This window comes from Drosophila obscura, unplaced genomic scaffold (assembly GCF_018151105.1).
Source record: "Drosophila obscura isolate BZ-5 IFL unplaced genomic scaffold, ASM1815110v1 contig_192, whole genome shotgun sequence".
Classification (NCBI taxonomy): Eukaryota; Metazoa; Arthropoda; class Insecta; order Diptera; family Drosophilidae; genus Drosophila; species Drosophila obscura.
In genome coordinates, this window is record NW_024542781.1 from 998,186 (window position 1) to 1,015,544 (window position 17,359).

The 17,359-nt window shown below is 50.6% G+C and overlaps 4 protein-coding genes across 9 annotated transcripts; 3 read left to right on the plus strand and 1 right to left on the minus strand.

Annotated features, from left to right (window-relative positions):
* The first annotated feature begins 707 nt into the window (after positions 1 to 707).
* LOC111067603 (zinc finger MYM-type protein 4) lies at positions 708 to 7,870 on the plus strand. Of its 3 annotated transcripts, none has more exons than XM_022356774.2 (12): positions 708 to 1,005; positions 1,264 to 2,309; positions 2,373 to 2,645; positions 2,711 to 2,767; positions 2,845 to 4,652; positions 4,989 to 6,070; positions 6,135 to 6,520; positions 6,583 to 6,708; positions 6,775 to 6,896; positions 6,964 to 7,093; positions 7,156 to 7,255; positions 7,327 to 7,870. In XM_022356774.2, the coding sequence occupies exons 2-12, from the start codon at positions 1,319 to 1,321 to the stop codon at positions 7,499 to 7,501; spliced, it is 5,250 nt and encodes a 1,749-aa protein (XP_022212466.2). In that variant the 5' UTR covers positions 708 to 1,005; positions 1,264 to 1,318; the 3' UTR covers positions 7,502 to 7,870. The 3 variants fall into 3 exon arrangements, with proteins under 3 accessions (XP_022212466.2, XP_022212465.2, XP_022212467.2); XM_022356773.2 differs by having other exon boundaries at positions 708 to 838; XM_022356775.2 differs by lacking the exon at positions 2,711 to 2,767.
* A 563-nt stretch (positions 7,871 to 8,433) lies between these two features.
* LOC111067605 (transcription initiation factor IIA subunit 1) lies at positions 8,434 to 11,356 on the minus strand. Of its 4 annotated transcripts, none has more exons than XM_022356777.2 (7): positions 11,200 to 11,356; positions 10,276 to 10,479; positions 9,891 to 9,899; positions 9,526 to 9,807; positions 9,260 to 9,467; positions 8,955 to 9,199; positions 8,434 to 8,894 (listed from the first exon to the last, which is right to left on the minus strand). In XM_022356777.2, exons 1-7 carry the CDS (start codon positions 11,221 to 11,223, stop codon positions 8,787 to 8,789), a joined length of 1,080 nt encoding a protein of 359 aa, XP_022212469.1. In that variant the 5' UTR covers positions 11,224 to 11,356; the 3' UTR covers positions 8,434 to 8,786. The 4 variants fall into 4 exon arrangements, with proteins under 4 accessions (XP_022212469.1, XP_022212468.1, XP_022212470.1 ...); XM_022356776.2 differs by having other exon boundaries at positions 10,267 to 10,479; XM_022356778.2 differs by lacking the exon at positions 9,891 to 9,899 and having other exon boundaries at positions 10,267 to 10,479.
* Positions 11,357 to 12,522: 1,166 nt separating this feature from the next.
* Positions 12,523 to 14,452, plus strand: LOC111067695 (serine/threonine-protein kinase pelle). The gene is made up of 3 exons (XM_022356952.2): positions 12,523 to 12,968; positions 13,029 to 13,697; positions 13,756 to 14,452. Exons 1-3 carry the CDS (start codon positions 12,664 to 12,666, stop codon positions 14,285 to 14,287), a joined length of 1,506 nt encoding a protein of 501 aa, XP_022212644.2. The 5' UTR covers positions 12,523 to 12,663; the 3' UTR covers positions 14,288 to 14,452.
* On the plus strand, positions 14,420 to 17,053 carry LOC111067694 (tubulin polyglutamylase TTLL13). The gene is made up of 5 exons (XM_022356951.2): positions 14,420 to 15,295; positions 15,355 to 15,508; positions 15,573 to 16,207; positions 16,272 to 16,791; positions 16,843 to 17,053. Exons 1-5 carry the CDS (start codon positions 14,595 to 14,597, stop codon positions 16,951 to 16,953), a joined length of 2,121 nt encoding a protein of 706 aa, XP_022212643.1. The 5' UTR covers positions 14,420 to 14,594; the 3' UTR covers positions 16,954 to 17,053.
* The last annotated feature ends 306 nt before the right edge of the window (positions 17,054 to 17,359 follow it).

The following is a 17,359-nucleotide window of genomic DNA, read 5'->3' on the forward strand; positions in this document are numbered from 1 at the left end:
TTGAGAGCGAATATCGATATTTTTGTACGCTAAATGGAGGTTGGCGGTCATTTTGAAAATTATCTTAAAATATTGAAAAATAAATATTTTATTTGATTTGTTTTGTCGGGGCTGTCCAGTGTGACTGGAACCTCAGATATATTGTATATGCCACCATGATATTTTGCTACCCGTTTCATTACCGATTCGCTTTGAACCGATCTGGCGGCCCTAAAGACAAAAGTAGGCAACAAAGAAGAAGAAGATACATTTTCCGCAAATAGGAAGAAGAAGAAAAAAATATTTTCCGCAAAAAGGAAGAAGAGCCTCTGCGGAAAATTTTGATAATAAATTATTTTGATTTTTATTGGCGCTGCCAACTCCTTCCATTTGCGGTATTTTATAGGCAGTTGGTATTTTTTTTGCGTCAGTTTGCATCGTGTGCGCCGCATCAGTGATGCCAGAATTACGCAGTCAGCACAAGCTAGAATCGAAACAAGATGCCCAAAATAGCTAAACTGAAAAAAATAGGCTACAAATTATACTATTATATACACCCAAAACAAAATTTTTTGTGGTTTTGAGTTTTTGCATTTGAATATGTACTAAAAAGCATTTTGAAAATTTTATAATCAGTTCCACTTAAAAAAAAGGTGCTAGATACAGCTTGAAATATGCTGAACGAGCAGCACTGTTGTGGTGCGCCGCATTGGATTTGGATACACTGGTGCGCCATTTTCCTTGTTTGACATATGAAGCCGAGTTACAGTGGCCAGAAAAAGTTATAAATTGCACATTGCAAAAAGTGTAGATAATTAATTAAAAGTGCCAAGCGAGCCGTTTAGCAGACCCAAGTGATGTGCGTTCTTATTGTAGCAATGAAAGGCAGTTAATTGTTGTATAAAACGTGATTTAGATTGTCGTGTGCCCAACGTCGGGTCCGGGGGCAGCAGATTCCGAATAAATATAACAAAAGAGGCGCCATTCCTGAGAACCCAAAGGCCCATCCAGTGCATCAGATAAAAAGTAATGCAAACGCATAAACCACATGTTTCATGGGGTATTATATTGCCCGTTTACACGAGTATTAAACAGTTTTTTGTGGCGCATGTTTTGTTTTTTCGTGCACTGTACACCAGTGTGTAGTCAGTGCGTTTTGTGTTTGTGTGTGTGTGTACACATTTTAGGCGGTAATGGTATGAGGCCCTGGCCGCCAGCCGATACCGCGATAACTATCGCCATCGATAAGCGCACGCTAACGTCTGTTTTGTTTTTATTTTTCAGTTCATGTCGATATAAAAAAGCGCACACATCATTTGTCCATTGAATAAAGTATAAAATGGAGGAAATATCCAGTTTAGACTCTTTCGGGCCAGACTCCAATGCCCGGCCAGAGACAGAAACGCCCCGACCCGAGGAGCAGAGCCCCCGCGGAGAAGTCCTCGGGGAGGAGGAGCAAGCGCCCATTGTGGCCGAACAGGACACCCCCGCCTCACCGCCTGCGGAAGATGCTGCTGGAAGTGTCGGGCACGTGGCGGTGGAAGTGCCCAATCCCAACGAAGACTCTGAGGAGGCACCCGCCGCCGCCGCCGTTGGGTCAGTCGAAAAGGATGCCGCGGAGCCAGATGAAGACTTTGATCAAATATCGGAGGGCTCCCTGGACGCGTACGATAATCAGTCGCAAGAGAAAGCAGAAAAACCCGCCACTCCACCTCCCCCCCAGCAAGACACAGCAGCAGAGGGAGCGGCAGAGCCAGAGGCAGACGCGGAAGCGCCAGAGGCAGACACGGACGCGGCAACACCATTATCAGCCGAGCCAGCAGCCGATGATGCTGACCCTCCGGAGGCCGAAGTACAGCCCGAAGCTGAAGCACAGCCCGAAGCTGAGGCTGGCGATGAAGAGGAGCAGGATGATTGCGAGGAAGCTAGCATGGCGGAGGCAACCGATGAAGCCGATGCCCTGAAGCTCACGGATGCTGCGAGCGAACAGGAGGCAGATGCAGTCGACGGTGCTCCGGCCTCCAATGAAGCCATGGACGTGGATGAAGGCGAAGCGGCCACCACTGTAGATTCGCCGCACGAGACAGAGGTCGCAGACGATGTGGAAATGCGCTCCCCGGGTGAGGACGACTCTCACCCGGCTGACGATACTGAGCCGCCCGAGGGTCGGGACGAGGTAGACGACAGCTTTGAGGATCATGATGACGCTGCCGATCCGGACGAGGCAGAGGGCGAAGTTCCTGCAGAAGATGAGGACAATGCAGATGCCGACGCGGACGCGGAACCCGAAGAAGCAGCAGAAGATGCCGGCGAGGCTGAGCATGGCGATGGTAGGCCGAAAAATGAGTTTTATCCAATGAAATGAAATTCAAAGGTGCTTTGAAATATTCCAGATACCGTCGAGAATGTGCTGGAACCCGAGGAATCGGATGTGTGCCTCATTCCCGATGACAACGAGACGGAGGTGACCGAAGCGGAGAAGGAATGGGCCCGGGAGAACGCCGAGAAGGCTGCCGAGGAGGAGATAGCCGCCGAGCAGGCCAGCTCCAAGACGCCAGAGAGCGATGGGCAAACAGCCAATGCCGATCCTGCTGACCCAGAGGATGGCGACACTGCCGCTGCAGCAGCAGAGCCCACAGAAGACGCGACAGCTGCCCCTCCGAATGGTATGTAATCCGACGAAGCTTTGATTTCTATCTGTCCCCCTGCACCTTGTCTTTCCATTGTCCAGATGCTCAGGCTGATGCACCAGCTGGGACTCAGCCGACGGCATCAGAGGGTGCTGAAGGTGAGTTGAGGATTAGAATGGGATACGCACTGTCCATGGCGCCTGCTAATGCTTATCTACTCTCCTCGCTCTTTTAGATGACGTGCAGGACTCGCTGGCCAACGACGAGGAGGGTGCTGGCGATGCCCCTGACGCTGATGAGCCGACGGCCGAGGAGGCGGCCAGTGCCACAGCGGGCGAGGCAGGAGCCCCGCCCAAGATCATCATCAGCTGGGTGGTGGGCAGCGTGCAGACTTGTCGGCAGTGTGGCATCGAGAAGAGCTGCGGCTTTCGGTACAAGCGGCCAGAGGAGCCCAAGGAGGACGAGCAGGAGGTACCCGAGGAGTCGGCGGCATCTGTGAATGAGTATCTGTGCGACCAGACCTGCTGCACGGCGCTGTTGGGCGAGCAGCCGGGAAAATATTTCGTTAGACGCAAGAAATTCCTAGTCGAGGAGGTTGCCGGGTCCGGTGCGGATAGCAGTGAGGAGACCCCAGTGGAGGTGGAAGCAGAAGGGAGCGAGACGACGGCAGAGGGAGAGGCAACAAGGACGGAGCTACAGCAACGCGACTGCCTGCAGTGCAAGGAGCAGACAAAATGCAAATACCTCATCAGGCAGGACCAGGACACGTACTACATATGCAACGACGACTGCTTCAATCTGCTGAATGCCGAGGAGCCTGACAAGTACAAGCTGAAGCGGCACTCGATCCGAGTGCGCAACATCGGCGCCACCACCATACAGGCCTCCGCCAAGAGGCCAGAGAGCAGCGTGGTGGCCCGCACGAACGTCGAGGCGGAGGCCACCCGACTGGATCGCATTGAGAGCTTCCGGCGGCGCTGTGCCGACTGCACGACTGAGATAGACGTGAGCGAACGCCAGCTTATGTGGGAGACGATGGACTTCTGCAACGAGGTGTGCCTGCGCAGCTACCAACTGAGCATTGGCTCCAAGTGCGAGACGTGCAAGCAGGATGTGAGCTCCATAGCCCTGGGCAAGTACTGCGTGAGGTTCGGGTTCGAGGTGAGGCAGTTCTGCTGCGCCGCATGCCTGAACACCTTCAAGAAGGGCCTGAAGACGTGCTCCTGCTGCCAGAAGGACATCAGCAGCGGGCAGGAGGGCTTCCTGGCGCCGGTGGGCGACAAGGATCAGTTCAAGGACTTCTGCTCGCAGGTGTGCCTGCGCCGTTACGACTGCATGTGCAATCCCAAGAAGAAGCTGCGCACGGACATGTGCGGCGTGTGCAACAACGAGAAGCAGGTGCGCGTGGAGATGCTGCTCGACGACAAGGAGCACTACTTCTGCTCGAATCCGTGCTTCTCGGCCTTCAAGTTTGTGAGCAACGTGAACGCCGACCCCTGCGCCATGTGCTCCAAGTACTTTGAGCGCAAGAGCGCCGAGGCCTACACCATCTACAGCGACCAGCAGGCACCAAAAGTGTTCTGCTCGCGCATCTGCATCAACGTGTACATCATCGTGAATCGGCACATCGTCTCCTGTCAGTGGTGCAAGGTCAAGAAATACAATTTCGATATGATCTACCAGCTGGCCAGCGACCAGGAGACCCTCACTTGCTCCATCAACTGCCTCACCATGCACGGCGTCAGCTGCAACATCTCCGCCCGTGCTGTGACCAAATGCGACAACTGTAGCCAGTTCAATACGCCCCAGTACCACCTTACCATGTCCGATGCCTCCATGCGCAACTTTTGTACATATCAGTGCGTGATGCAGTTCCAGAATCAGTTCTCCCGCACACCCCTCACTTTGGACAGCGACACCCAGCCGAGCAGCAGCAGCAAATCGCAGCAGTCAGCGTCCACCGGACTGCTGCGCGGCGGCAACAAGAATTCCACGGCACCCTTTCCCACGGGTCTGCCCAAGCGCGTCAAGTTAAAGCTGTCGGTAAGTGATCCTATTCCTCCCACTCGAAACCCCTCCCCGCCCATTGGCTACGGAAACGCGAGAAGTTACGTTTTCTTTTTTAGCGACGTCACTTAGCGATTTTCCGAATCCCTAAATTCAAATTCAAATTCAAATAGCAGGTCGCAAGTGTACACACACTGCTTGAATATAACAATTATTTCCGCCTATGGAGAGGGCAGTGTGCAAAAACACCCAAATGCAGAACCGATAACAACAGTGAAAAATCATACCTGGAGATGACCAACGTCTTCTTAATTCTGCGCACCAAAAGGCAGCTACATATTTCTGATCCGATCTCTGTACTTCTGCTTGTAGAACGCCAAAAACAATTCGATGCCCGCCAACAAGAAATCCATCGGAAGCGGCACCGTGGTGCCAGTCATAGCAAATGTCACATCGCTGGCCACCGAGAACGACGCGCGCGGAGCTATGCGTCGCAAGCGTGGTCGCAAGCTAGACTCTCCGCCGCCGCTGGCCATGATTTCGAGTAGCCAAGGATCCACCCAAGTGGGCTCGGTGGGTCGTGGGCGACCACGCAAGCACGTAGACTATGGGACGCGCTCGCCGTCGCCAGGACTGGCAGGCGGCTCAACAGGCGGGCTGATCGCTGCCCGTCGAAACACGGCCACAGGCAGCAGCATCATTGATTTTGCGGCCCCCATCACTGAGACGAAGATCATCACGGTGCCGCCGTACCCAAAGGCCGTGCGCAATGTAAACATCAGCTGCAAGCCCATGATGGTGTCCACGGGCGAGCAGTGCACGCCGTCGATGCGAGACTGCGCAACGCAGACGGACAAGGACTATTCCAACAAGGTGTTGATTCCAGTGCCAGTGCCGATATTTGTGCCACAGCCCATGTACATGTACTCGGCACCGTTTCCCGTGCCGGTGCCCATACCGCTGCCCATACCCGTGCCGATCTTCATACCCACCACTCGCAACACCGCCCAGGGTATCCTCAAGGAGATCAAGAAGATCCAGGACAAGATGCCCGAGGATCCGCTCGAGGCCGAGTTGCTTATGATGGCCGAAATGGTGGCCGAGGAGAAGCACGACTCGGACTCTGATTCGGACAACGAAATCAAGCCGGATCCGGGCCTGGTCAACCTGCAGTACCAGAACAGCCTCGAGTCCGTCAACCAGCAGCAGCAGCAGCAGGTCGTCGATGTCAGCGGCGCCGGTCACAATCCCTATGGCGACGACATGCTCCAGATTGCCCTCAAAATGGCCACGGCCGACTACGATAATCATCACCAATCGTCAACTGTCGACCTGGAGTCGTCAATGACGGCCAACACGATCACCAATCAATCCCCCATGGGACACGACGCAATGGGACAAATGAGTGTCCACCATTTGGATCAGCAGCACCACATGCTGGATGCTTCAAGCCGGTAAGTCATACATAAAATCCGATCGCTAAAGGAGAGTTGTAACTAAATTGTACTCTCGTTTCAGTTCTCCCCGTGGCCGCAAGCGAGGCGGTGGCTCTGTCATGGACTCACCGAATCGGAACAGCCGTTCGCCAGTGAAGAGACCGCGCGGAAACGAAATGGATCACTCGGCACTGCAGCTGCAGTCACAGCAGGCCCAGCAGCCGCAGGAGAAGCCCGATGCCCAGATGTTCCTCAAGTACACGTTCGGCGTGAATGCGTGGAAGCAGTGGGTGATGACCAAGAATGCGGATATCGAGAAGAGTTCGATGCGCAGGCGACCCTTCAAAACGGAACTGCTGCAAATGACTGCCGACGAGCTGAACTACTCCCTCTGTCTCTTTGTGAAGGAGGTGCGCAAGCCAAATGGCACGGAATATGCACCCGATACAATCTATTATCTTGTTTTGGGTAAGCTAACGACTCATACATTGCCAAATGGTCTCTATAACCTGTACGCTCTGCTCTTGCAGGAATTCAGCAATATTTATATGTCAATGGACGTATTGACAACATCTTTTATGATGCATATTATGAACGATTCACGGAGTGCCTGGATGAGGTGGCCCGCAAGTTCTCTGTACTCTACAATGATTCCCGTAAGTCCAACATGAAGTTGTCTCTCTATGTGCAGAGTATTTATTAGCATTTTTCTTCATGCACAGAATATATTGTTACTCGCGTGGAGGAAGAGCATCTGTGGGAGTGCAAACAATTGGGAGCCCATTCGCCGCACGTGCTGCTCAGCACACTGATGTTTTTCAACACAAAGCACTTTAATCTGACGGTAAGGCCCGGCCTACGCTTAAGCCTATTTTTGAGCCATTCTTAATACCCTGTGATGTTTTTTTTAGACCGTGGAGGAGCACATGCAGTTATCCTTCTCGCACATAATGAAGCACTGGAAGCGCTCATCGCAGAATTCTAAAGTTCCTGGGTCACGAAATGTGCTCTTACGTTTTTATCCACCGCAGGCGGGTCTGGGTAAGTCACATATCATAATCGAAATCATAACCAGAATGATTACTAATGGTTTCACGTATTAGATGCTAATCCGCGGAAGAAGAAGGTATACGAGCAGCAGGAGAACGAGGAGAATCCCCTGCGCTGTCCCGTCCGTCTTTACGAATTTTATCTATCAAAATGGTAAGTGGATTGGATCGTATAGTCCTGCTCAAGATCATTCCTCTAACGAAAATTTTGTTCTCTGTTTACAGTCCGGAGAGCGTGAAGACACGCAACGATGTGTTTTATCTGCAGCCCGAGCGTTCGTGTGTGCCCGATTCGCCCGTTTGGTACTCGACGCAGGCTCTCGGCCAGGACGCTCTACAGCGCATGCTGCATCGCGTGAAAATGGTGAAGGAGATCAACATAGCGCTATTGACGACTTAATGTTTAGTTGGGCGGCAGCAGCAGATAAGATGCATCAGCATCAGCAGCATATATCAATGTGTATGTGCGAGGATTATTATTGCCTGGCAAATGAGGTCTGAATCGGAGGAGTACTTTTCAGCTTCGTGCTTAGCACGAGCTTGTTTGCGGGCAAAACCAATTAGAGCTAAACGACAGAGAGAAAGAGAGAGGATAGGCCTAGGCCCTCGCGCCAAGGGAGCTTGAAAGTGCTATACCATAAATTCTGTTTTTAATTTACTTTTATATTTTAATTTCCTTTTATATTTTAATTTTCTTTTTGTATTCATTTTGGACAGCGTCGAGAGAGGGCGTCATAAGGAGTGGAGTTGTATAAATTTTAAACGATAACCAAGTCCCATCCTAATCTCAATTGAAATAATTCGAAAATAATACGATTAACAATTCATTGACACGAAGACACGCAACAATTTCATTAGTTTTAGGTTCTCTGAAGGCAGAAAGTACACACACACACACACAACCACACATTTTTAGTCATTAATTAGATTGTGTTTAGCGTTAAGCAGATGAAGGCAGTATGTATGATGCGCCCCGTCAGAGGAGGAAGGGGATAGCTATCCAGCTGGATAGACAGGATAGCCCCTACCCTACCCAACCCTTACCTAGCACCTAGTAGCACTAGCCCCTTCAATTTTAAGTGCATGTATGTATGTACATAAACATAAATAGACCCATAAACGACTATAAATAGGATACAAAACAGTAACAATTTAGCTGCTTAGCTGTTGTTGTAAGTGTTTACTTTTAAAATGCTGTACTGTACTCTCCTTAATTGCAACAACATCCATATATCCAACAAATACATACATACTTTGAAATGAAACTAAATGCTACCGGGAGATCCATTCCATCACCTTCTAGCGCTGGCACACATGCTTGCAAAAAGTTTAATTGATGAGCACTGATGACAACTGGTACGTTTAATGGCCACAAGTGGGTGCTCGGAATTTATTCATACAAAAATTAATGCGATTCTTTATCCTGCGTGTAATACATGTGAATCGTGAATCGGATTGGTTTAGATTGGGGCCACTCTTCTTGGGGGGGCTCTTCGGCTAGCGTATACAAAACAGATGGATCTAATAGTATATATATATATAATATTTAAAGATATCTTCGCTTGGTCATGCTCTCTGTGTGTCTGTGTCGTGCGGATGAGGCTCTTTGTTTTCTTGTCTTTTTTTTTTGTAGTATCAACACTGCTGCTGCCGCCGGTTTTAGATCAGCGTCTCCTCCATTCCGTTTACCACTCGGCGTCTCCATTGGACTTCTGGAACACATAGTCCTTGCCCCGCATGTTCATGATGCCATCTTTGAGATAGAATTTCCATTTGTTGCGGGACCGAGTGATCTTAAAGAAAGGAGAGAATGTTTATAATAAATATGATTATAAATCTAGATCAATCCATACCTTGTCGTACTGGCAAACGATGACGTTATCTGTGTCAAACGTTTCTGTAGAATCTTCATCGGTGACATCGTCCTCGCTGTTGAGGGGCTCCTCCTCGGCGGCATCCTCGTGCTCCACATCCTCGTCATCGTCCTTGTCCAGATCATCGTCATCATCGTTGTCGATGTTGTCGTCACTCTCCTCGCTCTCATCCTCATCGGACGAGTCCAGGGCGCCATCCAGCTGCTTTGAAGCACCCATATTTTCTAGTTTTTGCATCACATTTGATTAGCACTAGCTATGGGATAGGATATATATGGACTCACTCTGGATATTGGCACTGGTGAGTGCCGCATTCACGTGTTGCTGCAGCACTGAGGAGGCCAGGGTGGTGGGCAACGTCATGATGGATGAAATCAGATGGGCTGTAAGTATTTGGGTGAGCTGATTCTCCTGCAGCGCCGATGCGGGCACTTGTATGGTGAGAACACGAGATTCCGAGCTGCCCGAACCGGCCGTCGAAGGCAGTGTAATCTGAAATCGAACCATAAGTCGTACCATAGCCAAACATCATGTCATTTAGGTCTCTCACATTCACGGGCATAATGCGGTTGGGGTCCAGCGAGGCCACAATTGGAATGGGTGTCTGTCCACCGCCGGATGCTTGTTGTCTCTGGGGCATGGATCCCCCCGACGTGGGATGCAGTGGCGGAGGATTCTGTGACGTGACTTCCTGTTTGATGGGCATCTGTCCGTTCTTTAGGCCACTCCCAGCAGCAGCAGCAGCTGCGGGCGACTTTGCCGCCATCGCCGACGCCGAGGAGCTGCTCTGTGAAGTGGCTGCGGCGGCCTTCTTGGCCTTGGCATTGGCAGCCTGCAAGTGTTTCGAAGATTAGTCAAGGGGTGTGTTCTGTGGGGGAGGACTCTCACTGGCAGACAAAAGGCATTTAGCATTACCTTGGTGCTCTGCAGTTGAGGCATGTGCGTATGCGTATGGGTGTAGATAGATAAATAGATAGATAGACAGATGTGTGTGGCATGTAGTGGGGGGTGCGTTCATGATCATGTTGATGGGGGCAGCAGGTAAGAAAAGCAGCGCATTAGTCGATGGCGGTGTCGATGTAGCATTGTTGTTTGTAGTTGTTGTTGTTGGAGGACATGGGGAAGATAAATCAAGAGAGATCTTAGTTTTGAAATCTTTCTACCCAGACAGAGTGCAGCAATTGACGACACAAAAAATTAACATACAGAATACGGTTACACATACGAACGAGAATGTCGGGAATGGACGCACAGAATCAACATCGGCGGTGGAGAGGCAACGATCACACACCTTGCTTACCTTTGGATTGTTGGCCACTATTGGCGGCGGATGGGAGCCACCCTCGCTCGGGTCCGGGGTCAATTCAACGGCCTTACTTGCCAGCAGCTTGTTGCGCCAAATCTGCTTCATCTCCTGCAGCACCTGCTCGTCAACGCCCTCGTCCAGGAAGGCATCCCTCACATTTGTGATGACATCCTCGATCACGGCGTGATAGACCTTCAGCTGTTGTGGAAAGGGAGTGGAGTGGCAATGCATTGGGCATGTTAAATTAAATTCGAAATACATAAACAAATATTTATATGAACACACAGCACACACACACACACATACTGCCAGACCAGAGAGTGGAACATTCATATTAATGTGTATTTTCGTACCGGTATCGCAGAGGAGCATTGGACTGACTGTATTTATTATTTTTGCTACAGGCTGCGGCATTGCCTCATTCGTACCCGCTTAATAGAGAAACATACGCAAGTTGTACCTTAGTACCTTATCAGGGCGATAAGAGGGGGCCGCCCCAGTCCGATAGTGTGGCAGGAGAATTAATTCTTTGGGGGAGCTCTCCGATGTGTGCCGAAAACCATAAGAAACACCTACGCCTTTCTTTACGTGGGCGGGGGGTGGAGCGCCTAAAAAAAGTGCAAGGCACTGACACCTACCCACACCACTACACCTACAGCAGACTGACACATGCACGCACACAGGCATGGGATCGACATGGCATACCATTGCATTGGCGCTGCACTAACGGTCCGGTCGTGCTCATGCTCAGGAGAAAACTTTCACTTTCATGAGGATAGGAGGGAGGGGCTCCCCAATCCTCCTTGCCGCTTTTCTTCCATATGGCGGCAGCCAAATTCGAGTGGGCGCCCCCAAAAGGTCTGCCGACAAGAATTCTTACTGGCACATCGCAGCTATCTCTGCAGTCTTTCCACTCACCACAGAGGTTTGGCATAAAGCCATTTGGACCTTTTTCTCCGCCAGCTTGATTCTGTTCTCTTGATTTTGGTACGTAAATTAGGTTTAAGTGAATACAAATTAGCAGAGAAATTAAATACGATGCGCCCGAGACAGTAGTATTTCAGTGTGACTGGCGACTTATCTGGAAAATATACCGCCTGACCCTCGAAAATATACCAAAATATACTGAAATATACATTGTCAATAGTAAAATATACCAAAAATATACTGACGGGTGCGTTGATATTCCTTAATTTTGATGTTCGGTTTAATATTACCAGCTAATTAGCCCTTTTAAACCAAAACAAATAGTTTTATACAACTTCTCAATAAATTTTGTTCAGGATTGGCTAGTTTTCAGAACTCCTTTTCATTGGATTGCTTATATAAAAAGGTTCAAACAAAAGCGGCCAAAGCATAAAACGTAAATGTTGACTAAATGTGACGTCAGTGTTGGTGGTCAACCAAGTTTCTTCTATGCGTATGGACATTTGTATACCTTATTTCTTTAATTGCTGTTAAATTTGTTTTTCCAAGCTCCACTGAAACATAAATAATGATTTTATCCTAGATTGACATGTTTTTTACCTATTAATGCACATGTTTGTGTTTTAAAAATACATTTATCCCGGTTCTGATACCTATTATTGGAACCCGTGAGCTGCAAAATTTCGTTAATTTCTTTCAAAACAGAGACTGAGTAGTTTCTGCATTAATTGGAGACTGAAATTACAAACAATATCTCAAGTCCATAATATCCATTTTCCCAAGGTTTGCAGATTGTTGCTCATTCCGTGTCAAAGTTGCACAACAATGCTGGAACGTCGCAGTAATGAATCTACGTTCCATACGGTCCCGTTAGGAACATGCGGCTCACACCACGAAATGGAGGGGAAACAAAAATTTGCAATGGAAATTCCGATATATCGATGTTTCAAACCATCGATGGTTTTGCAGCCCTAGTCTAGTGTGACCGCGGATTTGTCAATCAAATATACCGCCTGACAACTAGAAATATACCGAACTATACCTTATTATCAAAATATACCGTAAATTAACGAACGGATACGACAAGATGCGGCGTTGATTTTGATATTCGGTTTAAAATTACTAGCTAGTTAGCCCTCTAAGCCCTAAAAAAATAGTTTTACCAAGTCGATTAATCTATTTTCCATAAGGTTGGGTCGTTTTCAGGACTTCTTTTCATTGGATGGCTTATAAAATAAGGTTTAAACAAACTAAGGCAAAGCTTAAAACGTATGTGTAAGTTAGTGTTTTGCAGCACTGTCCTATTGCCAAGAGTTTGTTTTTAATCGACGCCCAACCTCCCCCTCCACAGTGTGCAACAGGTTATCCCGGAATTTCCCCCTTTTGCATCGTGCGAACGCAGCCAGCCCACTATTGCATGAATCAGAGACGGCCAGTTATCCCGCCCCCAAGTGCATGATGAGCGGCTCAGAGACCGCCGAGGCCCAGGGAAACGCCAACAGGACCAGGTCCAGGTCGCACCAAGACGACACCCTGCTGATTAGGCTACTGCCAGTGTCCGCGCGCCATCAGCTCTGTGTCCACTTGGACTCCCTAGATGTGTGGCAGCAGCTGGCCACGGCCGTCAAGCTCTATCCGGAGCAGGTGGATCAGATAAGACACCAGAAAGACCGCGGCCGTTCCCCAGCAAACGAGTTCATGAATATCTGGGGGGGCCAATACAATCACACAGTCCAGAGCCTGTTTGCCCTGTTCAAAAAGTGAGTGCCAATCCGGTGGAGAGAAAGCTATAATAATCCTCACGTCTACCCCTCCTCCAGGCTGAAGCTCCATAACGCCATGCGAATGGTAAAAGACTACGTGAGCGAGGACCTGCACAAGTACATCCCCAGGAGCTTGCCCACCATCAGCGACCTGCGTGCTCCGCCCGACTCCAACTCGAAAATAGACAATGGCCCGCCCTTTCCCTCCTCCTCGGGCGTCAGCAACTCAAACAACAATCGCACAGCGACATCGACGATGAGCGAGGAGATTCCCAGCCTAGAATCTCTAGGAAACATCCACATCAGCACCGTGCAGCGTGCGGCCGAGTCCCTGCTAAAGATCGACTACTCGGAGCTGGAGCGCGCCACGGACAGCTGGTGTCCGGAGAACCGCCTCGGCCAGGGCGGATTCGGCGAGGTCTACAAGGGCGAGTGGAAGCAGCTGGACGTGGCCATCAAGGTGATGAACTACCGCAGTCCCAACATCGACAAAAACCAGGTGGAGCTGCAGCAGAGCTACAACGAGCTCAAGTACCTGAACACCATTCGGCACGACAACATCCTGGCCCTCTACGGCTACAGCATCAACGGCGACAAGCCCTGCCTTGTCTATCAGCTGATGAAGGGCGGATCGCTGGAGAACCGCCTGCGGGCGCACAAATCGCAGCAACCGCTGCCGGCGTTGACATGGATGCAGCGTTTCAGCATTTGCCACGGCACGGCCAAGTAAGTGCAGGCAGCCCCTTCCGCTTCCAGTTGATTAAACCCGAATCCCCTTTTCTAGAGGCATCTACTTTCTGCATACGGCACGCAATACGCCGCTCATCCATGGTGATATTAAGCCCGCCAACATTCTGCTGGATCAGTGCCTGCAGCCCAAGATCGGAGACTTTGGGCTGGCCCGCGAGGGACCCAAGTCCATAAACGCAGTGATGCAGGTGAAGAAGGTGTTTGGCACTAGGATCTACCTGCCGCCAGAGTTCCGCAACTCCAAGCAGCTCAGCACCGGCGTGGATGTGTACAGCTTTGGGATTGTGCTGCTGGAGGTGTTCACCGGGCGCCAGGTGACGGATCGCCTGCCCAAGAACGACCAGCACCATGACCTGCTGCATTATGTCAAGCAGAACTGGGCCCAGTCGCAGCAAAATCGGCTGGAGCTGCTCGACAAACACCTACTCAGGCCGTTGGGCGAGGAGCTGGACATGTGCCTGTGCGCCATCGAGGTGGGCCTCCAGTGCACGGCCCTCGAGACACAGGACAGGCCCTCGATGAACGGTGTGCTCAACAGATTCAAGCCATTTCGCATTGACTTTTGATCCAAGATCTGATAATGTGCCTCTCCCTTATTGTTAATCGTATATTATACATATTCGTTTTATATGCCTCGTGTTTTACGTAGAGCATTGATTCTAGCGTCATTTGTTGGTCCCCTCCTACAATCATTTATAATTCAGCAACACATCACAAAATACTCAAAGTAATTCCATTTTTATTTGTGAGGGAACTCCGGGCTGGTCCATCCATCGATAGAGACCTCATTTTACCTTTTTTACCATTTTACATTAGTAGATTTAGCCCCAGAAATTCTCCATTCCATTCCATAAAGTTCAAGCGATTCGGGCGATGAATTTGAAAAATTCCAAGTTTTATAAACGCATCCAGGAGCTGCGACGCTTCTCGAAGGAGAAGATCCGCAAGGACCGCGAGATGCGCACCAGCGTACGCCTGGACATGGCCCTCAGCGAGCAACGGCCCGGCCGTGACTCTGACCTTGAGTGGTCCAGTTCCCCACGCCGTCAGATCACACCACGGCGCCGCCTCAAGAAGATCAAGGGCAAGAAGAAGGCGCCCGCCCGGCTGGCGGGTGGCAAGGACACCGTCTGCTCCAGTCCCGCGGACGGGGAGCTGCAGCCGGAGGCTGATGGTGAAATCCAGAGCTTCATTCAGCTGAACGAGAAGTGCTATCGGCTGTCCTGCTCGAGGCAGGTGGCTGCTAAATCCTCGCGCGATGATGCGAACTCCATTAGCGAGGCCAAGAGCGCCATTTGCGTGTCCAACTCCCGCTACGCGATGATCGGCAAGATATCCAAGACGCTGGGCTACAAGTTGGTCAAGGAGACCAAGCTGTGGAACATTCTCTGGTCGGACTCGTTCCCCGGCGTGGAGCTCTTCAAGAACATGAAGCGGTTCCAGCAGATCAACCACTTTCCCGGCATGATCGAGATCTGTCGCAAGGATCTGCTGTCGAGGAATCTCAATCGCATGTTCAAGGTGTATCCGCACGACTACAAGATCTTCCCCAAGACTTGGATGCTGCCAGCGGAGTAAGTGAAGGTATATACCCTCATATTGAATCATTTAGTAGCCTCCACTCTGTGTCCAGCTATGGGGATGCGATGAACTATGCTCTGACCCACAAGCGCACCTTCATTCTGAAGCCAGACTCGGGCGCCCAGGGACGCGGCATCTGGCTGACCAACGATCTGAAGACCATCGGGGCCAACGAGCGCCTCATCTGCCAGACCTACGTCCATCGGGTGGGTAACCCGTTCGATTCGTCTATAGATCGCCCGCATGCCTAACCCGCTAATCCTCTCCCAGCCGCTGCTCATCGATGGCTACAAGTTCGATCTGCGGGTGTATACCCTCATCACATCGGTGGACCCGCTGCGCATCTTTGTGTACAACGAGGGCCTGGCCCGGTTCGCCACGAACAAGTACGTTGAGCCCACGCCGGGCAACTCCACTGACCTGTACATGCACCTGACGAACTACTCGGTGAACAAGCGGAACAGTCACTACGAGCTGTGCGACAACGACGACTGCGGCAGCAAGCGGAAGCTGAGCGCCATCAACAATTGGATGAGAAGGCACAACTACGATGTGGAGGAGTTCTGGACGAACGTAGACGATGTGATCATCAAGACGGTGCTCAGTGCGTGGCCCGTGCTGAAGCACAACTACCACGCCTGCTTCCCGGGCCACGACAAGATCCAAGCCTGCTTCGAGATTCTCGGATTCGACATTCTGGTGGACTGGAAGCTGAAGCCCTACATCCTGGAGGTGAATCACTCGCCCAGCTTCCACACCAGCGAGCAGGTGGATCGCGAGGTCAAGCGTCCACTCATCCGGGACACCCTCAGTCTGGTCAGCGCTGTGCTGGCGGACAAGAAGCAGATCATGCGCGAGGATCGCAAGCGGGTCAAGCAGCGTCTGCTCAAGACAAAGGGCGAGACGTAGGAAATCTTTGAAAGCCTATGTTGGTTGATCCTTCTACTATTCCTCCTCCTCCCTTTTTAGATTGCAGCGTCCCCGCGCTAGCGTTGTACCCTCGATTGCCAAGCCAAAGACGGACGGGAGCCGCACAAAGGTGGAGCCCGAGGAGGAGGTGGACCCGCTGGGCCAACAGATTGCCTGGGAGGACGGTCACATGGGCAACTTCCGCAGGATCATGCCTCCCACTGACGGCACCAAGGCCGAGTACTACAGCCAGTTCTATGGCCAGACCAATCAGGTGTCCATCTTCGCCGAGACGGCGGCCAGCAAGAAGCGGGAGGATCTTGCCCGCAAGATGCGCCTCCAGATAGAGGAGAAGAAGGCCAAGCAGGACCTGATGCTGAATGGACGCAACAAGCCCGATAAGCGCAAGCGTCCACTCGTCCTCCTGCCGCGGGCTGTGCGCGAGAAGAACCGCGTCCAGCTCTACCGACTACAGGAGCACTGGGTGCCGGGGTTCATCTCCGAGGCGGAGGAACGACTGCGTCACACCTGGCTCCAGATGCGCACCGAGGCGATTAAGACGCTGAGGATCACCGAGAATGTAAGTGGATATCTTTACTTTCCTCTGGCTATTGCCAATCCTCCCTCTTAGGTCTATGCAACGCTGTACGAGGCGGGCAATCTGACCAACACGGACATGGTCGTGTATCCGCATCTGTACCAGCATATGCAGAACGGCTATGATATCAAGCATCACGCATAAGATGCCGCCTTCCCATTTGGATTCGTATTCCCACATGTGTTGTTAAATTTGTTATATGTTAAATTTTACTTGCTGATTAAAATATGAAAAAATGAATCCATAAGGGAAGGAAGTCAATTCCCTCCTCTGTGCTCCTCTGCTGATGTGTTACGTTGACCATTTAAATTGGGCTTTATTTTAGGATGGGAACAATACAGAATTACTGACAGAAACATTTAAGTATGAGTATGAGGTACATGGTATATTTCGAAGGCAATCGATCTCTACATCTTCAGTTATATGCTTGAAGAAGAATGTCAAAATTAAACCTAAGATAAAGAGGGATTGCAAATCATATTTCCATTCTCTTAAGTAGTCCATATTGCAATATAAAGCTTGTACCTTTGTTTATTTTGTTGGGTGTTGG

Excerpts from the sequence above, each read along its gene's own strand:
- LOC111067603 (XM_022356774.2), top strand. The coding sequence starts at position 1,319 with ATGGAGGAAATATCCAGTTTAGACTCTTTCGGGCCAGACTCCAATGCC. Across the intron at positions 2,310-2,372 it reads CGAGGCTGAGCATGGCGATG|ATACCGTCGAGAATGTGCTG; the intron begins GTAGGCCGAAAA and ends GAAATATTCCAG. Across the intron at positions 6,521-6,582 it reads AATCTATTATCTTGTTTTGG|GAATTCAGCAATATTTATAT; the intron begins GTAAGCTAACGA and ends CTGCTCTTGCAG.
- LOC111067605 (XM_022356776.2), bottom strand. The coding sequence starts at position 11,223 with ATGGCTTTATGCCAAACCTCTGTG. Across the intron at positions 10,480-11,199 it reads CTTTATGCCAAACCTCTGTG|CTGAAGGTCTATCACGCCGT; the intron begins GTGAGTGGAAAG and ends TTTCCACAACAG. Across the intron at positions 8,895-8,954 it reads TCGTTTGCCAGTACGACAAG|ATCACTCGGTCCCGCAACAA; the intron begins GTATGGATTGAT and ends CCTTTCTTTAAG.
- LOC111067695 (XM_022356952.2), top strand. The coding sequence starts at position 12,664 with ATGATGAGCGGCTCAGAGACCGCCGAGGCCCAGGGAAACGCCAACAGG. Across the intron at positions 12,969-13,028 it reads CTGTTTGCCCTGTTCAAAAA|GCTGAAGCTCCATAACGCCA; the intron begins GTGAGTGCCAAT and ends CCCCTCCTCCAG. Across the intron at positions 13,698-13,755 it reads ATTTGCCACGGCACGGCCAA|AGGCATCTACTTTCTGCATA; the intron begins GTAAGTGCAGGC and ends CCCCTTTTCTAG.
- LOC111067694 (XM_022356951.2), top strand. The coding sequence starts at position 14,595 with ATGAATTTGAAAAATTCCAAGTTTTATAAACGCATCCAGGAGCTGCGA. Across the intron at positions 16,208-16,271 it reads CTCAAGACAAAGGGCGAGAC|ATTGCAGCGTCCCCGCGCTA; the intron begins GTAGGAAATCTT and ends CTCCCTTTTTAG. Across the intron at positions 16,792-16,842 it reads CGCTGAGGATCACCGAGAAT|GTCTATGCAACGCTGTACGA; the intron begins GTAAGTGGATAT and ends CCTCCCTCTTAG.